This window comes from Leptodactylus fuscus, chromosome 1 (genome assembly GCF_031893055.1).
Source record: "Leptodactylus fuscus isolate aLepFus1 chromosome 1, aLepFus1.hap2, whole genome shotgun sequence".
Classification (NCBI taxonomy): domain Eukaryota; kingdom Metazoa; phylum Chordata; class Amphibia; order Anura; family Leptodactylidae; genus Leptodactylus; species Leptodactylus fuscus.
In genome coordinates, this window is record NC_134265.1 from 201651497 (window position 1) to 201662655 (window position 11159).

At 42.0% G+C, this 11159-nt stretch overlaps 1 protein-coding gene across 1 annotated transcript in view; it reads left to right on the top strand.

Moving 5' to 3' along the window:
* Positions 1 to 9: 9 nt before the first annotated feature.
* The window catches only part of PLEKHJ1 (pleckstrin homology domain containing J1), an 11558-nt gene continuing 408 nt past the window's right edge, over positions 10 to 11159 (top strand). The window contains exons 1-5 of the mRNA XM_075264415.1: positions 10 to 225; positions 3039 to 3106; positions 6399 to 6465; positions 7323 to 7413; positions 9203 to 9266. Coding sequence (XP_075120516.1) covers positions 132 to 225; positions 3039 to 3106; positions 6399 to 6465; positions 7323 to 7413; positions 9203 to 9266 — 384 coding nt within the window. The 5' untranslated portion in view covers positions 10 to 131. The remainder of the gene's footprint in view (positions 226 to 3038; positions 3107 to 6398; positions 6466 to 7322; positions 7414 to 9202; positions 9267 to 11159) is intronic.

Here is an 11159-nt window from a genome sequence, read left to right on the forward strand (position 1 = left end):
GAACAAAATGTACACTTCCGGCTTTTGGGACTATACGGCGCTGTAATGTAAATATGGGCGGCAGTGACATGTGAAGGCACCTCTATTTGTTCTGTCTCTCAGTAGCCTCCTGGCCGTGCCATGTGCTTGGGATGCGGTACAACGAGAAGGAGTTGCTGTCCCTCTCCAGGCAGAGAGCGGAGAAGGCGGCAGAACTGAGTATGAGGGGCCCCAAGAAAGGCAGTGGTGAGTGACAGGAGGGCCCCTGCTTCCTCCATAAATAGTCATGTCTGGCCACGCCATTTTCTTTCTGTATGGTCATCGTAAACATGATAATATAGTGTTATAATATAGTGTTGGTTCTGTACAATGTGCTGGGAAGTTGGAAAAAAAAAAAATAGAATGGGGTGGAATTGGAGAAAAAGTGCACGGTGTTCACTGTGCGGTCACAATGACATGTCACCTGTATTCTAGATTCTGGTACGATTCCGGGGATACCAAAGAAAGAAAGTGTGCTTTCTTCACTACGCTACCAACCCTTTCCTGAAACGACCTATTTTTGCAGGCCCTTGTGGGACTACTACTGAGAGTCTGAGGAAGGGCTTATCCGACCGAAAAACGTTTAAGGGTCCATTCACAGAGAGGAAAATAGAGTAAGGGTTCATTCACACAGAGGAAAATGGTGATGAATTTGGTGTGGAATTGCAGCGCTGAAAAAAAAGCCTCCTATTGACTTCAATGGGAGGCATTTTTTTCAGCGCTGAAATTCCACACCAAATTCCTCACCGTTTTCCTCTGTGTGAATGGACCCTTACTCTATTGTACTCCTGAATTCACATAACAGTGTGTGAAGTCCATCATTATATTTAGTGAGAGGCAGGAACAACTCTCAATACAGAAACAAGGGAAAGAGTGACAAAATGCCGGAATTCACAGAAAGGATCCAGAATTTGTTAATAAAGAGTATGACAAATTTTATTTATGACACAAATACTGCCAGAAAATCAAAAGTTATCTGAAAGTCTGGTTATGCTTTAATATTTCTTTAAGCCTGTCTCTCTCAGCCTTGTGGGGTTGGATGCAGTTCATACTCCACAATCTGTGCCACTTGTGTGGTGAAATAACTAGATTTTTTTTTTTTTTTTTTTTTTTTTTTTTTTTAAGTAATGTGATTTTAAATGTAATGGGTACCTGAGTTTATCTGAAAAGTTGCCTGGGCTATCTGTTCTCTTCCTGTATATGTTATTCTGCTTATACTAACCCCATTATAGCTGCAGCACATCTAGCATTTCTGTCTGAGTCGGGGGCATGTACAATAAGGAGCAGTCTGCCCCTCCAGTATTCATTATTGCTACTACTGATTTCTTTACAAGCCAGAAGATAACTATAAAATAGCAACAAATATGAGATAACCCCAAGGGAAACTAATATACTGTAGGAGATCCAGGGACTTTGGATTGCAAAGACTGCATGATGGAGCTAAAAAGATCCCTGACATAGGAAAAATCTGAGCAGAGTAAGGAAAGCTGCTTACTGCTTATAACATCCCATCAGCAAAAACGCAAGTGTATAAAAGTACACTTTCCTTACATTGTGGAAGAGAGAGAATTTTCTCAGTGCCTTCTGTGCACAGGGAAAGCTATCTGCAGACATGTGGAGGATATTAGGAAAAATCACTTGTTGTTTTTCACATGAAGCAGAAAGTCAGCAGAGGAAAATGATGTGGGAAAAAACACAATGCATTTCTGCTGCAGTATTTTCCGCAGTGTTTTTATTTATTTTATATTTTTACACGGACTGACTGCATGGGGCCTTAGCCTAAAGGGGTTTTCCAGAACCACTGATTTATTCTCCCCATGAATTGAGCTACCTATGTATAGCTTATGCAGAACTGCAAATTTTAACTTTTGCATGTCTGTAGAGCTCATGTGACTGCTCTACACTGATTTTCCTTATATCCTGTGATGTGCTGCTCTCCACTGTTAGAACTAGAGCAGAGAACAATCACATCATTGCTGCTGCAGCAACAGCGAAGAATTATAGCACTGAGGTGAGGTGGGGGGCATAGCGCCTGAGTGAAACAGGAGCTATGCCCCCCGGAAGTGCTTCAGCTGGATGTTTGGGATGTAAACAATCCCAGCATATAGCAGGGAGGATTGTGGGGATGGCAGTTTTATTTAAAAGGAATGCAGGAGACTTTCAGGGGGCATAATTAGGCCAGGAAACTATCCTTTTAAAGGGGTTCGATCATTAGAAACCTCTTTTACAGTGAATACACGTAGGAATAGTCTTAAAGGCTATTCTTCTCTTCCCTTTTTTATTTTGATCCGTGCTGCCGCGCCTTAGGAATATCTGCTTTCTTCTTTATGTAAATGAGTTTTCTCGCAGCACTGTGGGCCTCCCCAGTGCTGCTTGAAAACTCTCCAGCGACAGCCTATCTTTACCGTCTCCGCCTTCTTCTCACGTGATCCTCTTCTCTGGATCCAAAAAAGCGCTGACTGCACATGTCCGTCGGCCATTTTCCTGTGGCCTCTCCCGTTTGGCCCATAGAAAAATGGCCGATGGACATGTACAGTTGGCACTTTTTTGGACCCGGAGAAGGGGATCATGTGAGGAGGCGGTGAAGAAGATAGGCCGTCACTGGAGAGTTTTCAAGCAGCACTGGGGACGCCCCCAGTGCTGCGAGAAAACTCATTTACATAAAGAAGAAAGCAGATATCCCTAAGGAGCAGCGGCGCGGATCAAAGTAATAAAGGTAAGAGACAAACAGCCTTTTTTAAAGCTATTTCTACATCTTTTCACTGTAAAAAGGGTTTCTAATGATAGAATCCCTTTAATTTAAAAAACAAAATTAAATGATTTGGATCTAGGGATGGACTTTCCCTAGTAACAGATACTGAACAGCAAATTTGCTAGAAGATGCCTATTGCCAGCAACCTTACTGCGTTTTTAAGTACATTATATTTTGGTCCAGAATCACGTGTTCTCTGAAATGAGAATACGTTGCTTTGAAAAGTTAATTCTCTTGTGCTTATACATAATTTTTTTTCTTTATTCAGTACTGAAGAAGCGTTTGGTGAAATTGGTTGTGAATTTTCTATTTTACTTCCGGGCAGATGAAGAGGAGGTAGGCAAATATACTATCGTATTTTCTTCTGTGTTTGTGTCTTTGTTACTTGTGTTTTTATCTGATGCAGAACTTTTTTTCATTGGCATATGGTGTACAAGTTCAAATACAGGGATTATGAGTGTATTTAGTAACTGGCAACCTTGAGCTAAGTCAATGCACTTTATAATGCCTATTGCCTATGCTCCATGTGTGTGATTGGGATTCTGTCTCTGCTGTTTTTTGACTTGCTGGATGCTGCACTGGAGTTTAAATTATGCCTATAGTGTTCCTTTAGCCCAGGGGTAGGGAACCTTTGGCTCTCCAGCTGCTGTGAAACTACAACTCCCAGCATGCTCCATTCACTTCCATGGGAGTTCCCAGAACAGCACAGCAAGTGTGCTTGCTGGGAGTTGTAGTTTTGCAACAGCTGGAGAGCCGTATGTTCCCTACCCCTGCTTTAGCCCATTGAGGAAAGGCCAGCTCCAGGTTTATGTGGGTCATTGGGGATAGGGCCTCGGCAACAGTAAAATAGTAGAAACCACAGAAATCGTATTTTACAACGTAAGGGGTGAAATGAATTGAAGTAATTGCTGGGCACCTTCTGTAATCACATTGGGTTGCAAAGGTTAAAAGCATGAAAACCCACAAGATTAATTGACAGGCTACGGGGTTAAAATCTGCAGCACAGGTCACTTTACACTGCAGGCTTTAGTCACAGTATGTAAATAAGATTCATTAAAATCTCGTCCACTCTGCTGCTATTGTTGATCGCAATGAGTTAACTGCCGGCAAGTTGTGATAGCTAACCCACTGTGGTTGCCGTGCATGTAACCCTAATCTTGATTGCCAACTAAATTTTGATATTTCAGGCTATTCATTCGCTACTTGCTCTGCACTTACTAGTTACTACTAAAGTGATGTAGCTTTTTGTGGGCTGGGAGAGCGCTGTAGGGAAGTGAAATGTTTTGTTCGCTTTCTAATATGAGTCAGAGCCAGGCTCAGTTTCAGAACAGGAATTGCTCTACCATCGAATCCTGGACTGCAGTATTAGGCGTTGCAGCTTCGTAACAGGTCACATAGGAATAGCTGATTTTCATGTGTTCATATGCTTATACAGTGCAGACTGTTCATTCACCTGACTACTGACCTGTGCTTGGTGCAGATGTGTGCGTGCTTTCTCCTTTCTAACTCTCCTCTCATAATAAATACTGAATATTGGGAAGGGCATATGATGTAAAGAGCCACAGCTTTTTATTAAAAAAACAAAACAAAACCATGCATTGCATTCCTTTGCTATATTTGTCACTCTTGGTCAGTTTTTTAATGGGGCTCTATCAGCAAAATCATGCTGATAGAGCCTCACATATGCGTGAATAGTCTTATCTACTGTACTTACCGAACGTGCACTGTGGGCGGGTATTCAGGGTGTGTCTTCTTCTTCATCCACGCCTCCTCTTCATGCAATGTCCTCCGGTCCCGTCCTCCTTCGGCGCTCGCGAAATGACTTTGATAAAAAAAAAAAAATGACCTGGGCGCATGCGCAGTAGCCGTAGTAGAAGCCACATGCTACTGCGCATGCGCCCAGGTCATTTTTTTTTTTTTATCAAAGTCTGTTCGCAAGCGCCGGAGGAGGACGGGACCGGAGGACATCGGAGGAAGAAGAGGCGTGGATGAAGATGAAGACACACCCTGAATGCTCGCCCAGCGTGCACGATCGGTAAGAAGAGCACATTCTTTTTTAGGTTATTATTTTAAAACTGGGGGGTAGTTTAATATAACATTTACAGTGCCTGAATAGTCTTTTTAAAGGCTATGCACGCATATGTGGGGCTCTAGCAGCATGATTTTGCTGTTAGAGCCCCTTTAATCACTCTTGCTTACTATTAATTCTGCAGTTTAGTAGGTTCTGGTCAGGGAGTTATCTCCCATAGTAGTGTAGTTATTTGTAAGGCGCAGAATGGATAAGGTGGAGAGGAAGAGAGGTAGCATGTCGGGCACAACGTTGTGGGAGGAGGCAGCTGGAGAGGTGCATCTCTTGAAGTGGTCCCCCCCCCCCCCACAGCAATTTAATTTTTTGTTTGATTTTTATTCCCCGAATTCCAGAAGCCATAACTATTTTTTTTGGGGGGTTATACAGTCTAATTTTTTGCAGCATACATTGTGCTTCATAAAGGCACCATTTAATATTCTGTACAATGTCTTAGGAAGCTAGTGGGACTGTGGAAAAAACACAACTGTGCCATTTTCTTACAGATTTATTTTTAATGTGAAATGATAAACAATATATACATCTCACCAATATAAATTTAGTCCATGGTTTTCGTGCACTTTTGACAAGTGTGGATTCTGAAGACCTTGGACCCAAAGGACTAAAAAATAGTCAAATGTTACAAAATGTAAAAACTATTCAGCACCAATCCACAATTATTCGTTAGTATAAAATAAAACTTTTAATCTTCATATAAAAAAATCCATCCATGGGTTAGTAGACCAACAAACATGCCTATGCGTTTCGAGATAATCGTCTCTTAGTCACGACTAAAAACGTAGGCATGTTTGTTTGACTACTAACCCATGGATGGATTTTATTATATGAAGATTAAAAGTTATATTTTATACTAATGAATAATTGGGGATTGGTGCTGAATAGCTTTTACATTATGGAACGTCTAATTTTGAATGTGTTCACCTTGTAATAAAAAAGACATGTTAGCTTTATTGATTGGGTTGGTATGATCACAGTGGCATCAAATTTATGTAGTGTTGAAAAAATGATGAATCGGCTATTGAGAGAAATATATTTTTACTTTTTTTTTTTTTTCTCTTTTACACTCCCCCCCCCCCCCCCCTTTCCTTTCTTTTTGTCTCCCCAAGGGGCTTGATTGCTTGTACTGCAGATTGCAGCACTACCGTGTGGCAGTCTATGGAAAAATCCCTGTATAGTTATTGAATCTTACAATAGGAAAACCTGAATAATTGTATTAGTATAACAGGCCTGGGAGCCTTTAGTAAGTTATCTCCCTCCAGGAAAGCCATTTCTTTAACGAACATAAAAGTGAAAGTAACCACGGCATCTGAGTGGTTAAATGTTTGTGATCAGAGAGATCTCTTACATAGCAGGGAGCCTGCAGAACTGATTATGATCAAACAGTAGGAGTCCAGCATCTATGGCTCACAATCAGCTCATGAATAGGTGCCATATTTAAAGCCCTGACGTCTGCCCTAATAGCATGGCAGATGCTGCAAAGGGGTTTAAATAAAAAATTCTCCTAAAATCCTTATTCATCGCTATGTATTTTATTATTTACAGCCAGTTGGAGCCCTGCTTTTAGAACACTGTATTGTGAAGAAGGAAGAGGAGAAGAGTTTCTCAATATGTAAGTACTCTATTTTTATCAGTAATGTTTAACCCTTTCCCGACATCTGCCATAACTGTAAGGTGGATGGCGGAAAGCCATTGGCAGTGGCTGCACGGATTGCGGACATTAACCCCCCCCCCAACAACAAATTTGACCAAAGTCTCATTTTCCCAGAGCGAGATGCATTGAAGGCTTCCAGGCTTGACTGGCATAAACTTACAACCTTACATACAAATTTCACAAGTTTACAATGCATTTCAGTAGTGACTAGACACCATGGACATAGGGGTCTAAAAAATTTCAGTAAAAAAAGAAAAATTTAAAACCTACAAAACTTCATAAGGTTAAAATTAGGTATCCCTGTGCTGGAAAATGGCCAGTCTACAAAGTTATAAAATAATTTTATTCCCTACTGTGAACAGTGTGGTGTGGGAAAAAAAAAAAATCCTGTTTGCTGTTTCGCCTCCCCAAAAAACTAGAATAAAAAAAATGCATCTCTGTACATGGAAACTGACCCATAGAATACTGATGACATGTCATTTTGGCTGCACAATGAATGCGATAAAAACAAAGCCCATGAGAATGCTTTTTTTTTTTTTTTTTTTTTTTTTTTTTTTTTCCTCCAGTTCCAGCTCATTCTGAATTTTTCTCCAGCTTCCCAGTACATTATACTATGAAGTACAAATTGTTACGCAAAAATGAACTTTTTGTAAAAGAAAGGATGTGACCGGTAAATATTCCAACCCAGACAGAAGAAACTAAGAGACTAACAGCAGACCCGTGTACATAACTTTCGTGTCTATAATGAGAAGCTTTAAGACCGACTTTCATTTCTAAACAGTCTGTGAAGTTCTTTCTGCTCTTTTAATCTCTAGCCTTCATTGATGAGCCAGAAAAGAGATATATGTTTGAGTGTAACAGCCTGGAACAGCGTGAAGAATGGGTAGAAGCACTGACTAATGCAAGGTGGGTACTACATTGATGGATGCTGTAGAAAGACCTTTATTAGCAACTTTACTAAAATTGGAACTGTAGTAAGGTATAGTATAGTGTGACACTTGTTATTGTTTGCTAAAACCTTCAAGGAAAACACAAAGTCCTACATGCAGGACTTGGTGTCCGTTCAAAAAACCAAAAACCCGGTTTCCAGATGGTGAGGCCGCATACGGACACTGGCGGTCACCTTTAAAAACCCATTCAAATGAATTAGTTTTAAAGCTGACCTCCGGCAAGCCGTCCCCTGTCCAGTTTCCCCGGAGTTTGCGATGGGATCCAGCGGCGGTAGTGTGAAACCAATCTAAGGGCTTTGTGTGCCACAGTACAGAGTCTGTCAACACCACATTGATGCCTATATAAAACTTATAGTGGTTGTCCAGGATAACACTTTATTTCATAATTATTAGTGATGAGCGAATAGTATTAATTGAATACCTCGCTCCCATAGGAATGCGTGTAAGCGGCCGAACATCAAGGGGTTAAGCGCAGTGAATATTTGAAGTGCTTTAACCCCTTGGTGTTCAGCCACTTACACACATTCCTATGGGAGTGAGGTATTCGACGAATACTATTCACTCATCACTAATAATTAGGCCAGGAGAGGTGAACCCCCCCCCCCCCCCCCAAAAAAAAAAAAAATAAAAAAAAAATACTCAACTGTTCCTGGTGCCTCCCTGCATCGTTCTGAGCTGCAGGAGCGGTTGTTTTCTTCAGTTGGAAGTCCCTGCTGCATGTGACCGCTATTTGGGATGTAGCAGGATGTGACCACACTGGAAGGTCACTGGAGCACCAGAGGCAGGTGAGTAGTGTGTGTTTTTGTTTTGGGTGTTTTTTTTGTTTTGTTTTTTTTTTTCTCCCCAGCCTAATTAAACTTGGACATCCTCTTTAACAATAGAACTGCTGAGAAAGTTGTATAAATAGTAAGGGTTAGTTCACACGTAGTTTTCAGCGCCTGTCGCAGCTTTCTGCTATGGATTAGGCCCAAATTAATGGGCCTAATCCGGAAGGATTGTCTTGACGCGGATGCCGCGGCGGTGTCCGCCATGGAATCCGCGTCAAGATAGGGCAGGTCACTTCTTTTTTTCAACGAGTGAACGAGGCAGTTTTTTGACCTGGATTCCAAACCCAAAAACCTACGTGTGAACTAGCTCTTATGGACATTTCTTCTCCATCTTCTCTTCAGATCCAAATTAGTATGTCAGATTGTCGTGATTTCTATTTGGTAATTGGTATCTTAAAGAGTGACTGTTTCAGTTTATTGGTAATGAATAGTCCAACGAATATCAGAACCCTATCTGAAAAATAAATGCTTTATCTACGGTTATCAGTTCCTCTGCTTCTCAACTGCTAGAGGTGTCTTCACAAAAGATGGCTCAAACTCAGATCAGTTTACATGAGAGAAGGAGGAGCCTAGAAAGAAACAAGCTGCCTAAAGCCGGTTGCACACGACCATATACTAACCGGTGGCCATTGATGAACGGCACGGGGGGCACGTGAAACCAGGAAACCTTGATATTTATTGAAAAAAAAATGTTTACAATTGAGGAAGTTTTTCCTTCTCATCAGATATAACATTGAATCTTTTCATGTGGAAACAAACTTAAGTTTTGCTTAAACATAGACTCTTAAACAAGCAAAACACACATTCAAATGACAATGACTCTTTAAATGTGTACATCAAAATACAGAGAGTGCATATTATTCTTTCTATTCTCTCTCTTCTTTATCTTTGATGTCCGTATACACTGTTGTTTTTCAGCTACGAGTTCATGAGGAAAAGTCTACTGTTTTATAGGAATGAAATTCTGAAGATTAGTGGGAAGGTGAGTTAAAGGAGTCTTTCAGAATTTTTTTTTTTTTTTTTTAAGAAAGGTCTGTTAGTGCTAGCAATGGGTTAATAAGTACACCCATATACATTTAGCAGTGTTTGCAGTGATTTCTGGGTTTCTCTGGCAGCTTCTGGCATCCTCTGCATTTTATTGCTGGTGTTAGCTTTCTGTGTAGCTTCTACACTAGTTCCACTCACTCAGCACCCCTCTCTCACTCTTACATTCCCCCTCCCTGTCTCACTAAGACTAGTGATCCCGCCCATTACTAGCCCCTCCCACCGTCTCCCTAGCCTAGCGATACTGACCATTACTAGCCCCTCCCACCTCCCCCCATCTCTCTAGCTAATCTATTCTGCCCACTACTAGCAAATAGGAAGAGGGGAGGAGCCGTTCCTGGACACAGGAATGCTTGGTAAGTATTGATGGAGAGAGGGGGATTGAGTAATGGTAACGTTCCATTTCGGAAGTGGTGAAACGGAATGTCACTGGATTATCAGAAGGTGTCCCTGGGGACCGCTCCAGGGATATGGTTAATTTATTGTTTTTTTTTTTTTTGTTTTTTTTTTCTTTTAAATTGAAGTCAATTAGAAGTTAGGCGGGGGAGAGCGTTTAGTTTAGGGGTTAATTCTTATTTTATCCTGGACAACCCCTTTAAAGAGGACCTTTCACCACTTTGCAACCTGTGCAGCTTTCTGCCCCATGTTATAGATGCAGCTGCATAGACTGTAGTGCACTTTGAATTACCTCCCTAGCCCCCCTCGTTTTGGAGCTGTGAGCCCCGTAAATTTTGGCACCCTGTATGGTAATTAAGGCTTTAGTGTCAGAAGGGCGTTTCTGACGATAAAAAGAAAAGCTACGTCAGTCTGACACTGTCCAATTAGCAGTGGACCGTGTCGGAGCTGCTTCTCCTGCCTAATCTCGTGAGTTCTCGTGAGATCAGGCAAACGTCTCTTCACAGGGCTGCACAGAAGACCCGGAGAAGCGATCCAGGCTGAGCACTGAAGTGGATGAAGGAGAACTTCAGTGACATCTTCACAGGTAAGTGAAGAAACCCCTAAGCAATGAGCATAACTGCCCTGTACACCCTGTGGTCCTAGGTCTAGCCCCTCTACAACGAGCATTAACCCCTATAGCCCCCTAGGCAATGAGCATTAACCCCTATAGCCCCTAGGCAATGAGCATTAACCCCTAGGGGGCTATAGGGGTTAATGCTCATTGCCTAGGGGACTATAGGGGTTAATGCTCATTGCTAGGGGGCTATAGGGGATAATGCTCATTGCTAGGGGGCTATAGGGGTTAATGCTCATTGCCTAGGGGGCTATAGGGGTTAATGCTCATTGCCTAGGGGACTATAGGGGTTAATGCTCATTGCCTAGGGGACTATAGGGGTTAATGCTCATTGCCTAGGGGGCTATAGGGGTTAATGCTCATTGCCTAGGGGGCTATAGGGGTTAATGCTCATTGCCTAGGGGACTATATGGGTTAATGCTCATTGCTAGGGGGCTATATGGGTTAATACTCATTGCCTAGGGGGCTATAGGGGTTAATGCTCGTTGTATAGGGGCTAGACCTAGGACCACAGGGTGTACAGGGCAGTTATGCTCATTGCTTAGGGGTTTCTTCACTTACCTGTGAAGATGTCACTGAAGTTCTCCTTCATCCACTTCAGTGCTCAGCCTGGATCGCTTCTCCGGGTCTTCTGTGCAGCCCTGTGAAGAGACGTTTGCCTGATCTCACGAGAACTCACGAGATTAGGCAGGAGAAGCAGCTCCGACACTGTCCACTGCTAATTGGACAGTGTCAGACTGACGTAGCTTTTCTTTTTATCGTCAGAAACGCCCTTCTGACACTAAAGCCTTAATTACCATACAGGGCGCCAAAATTTAC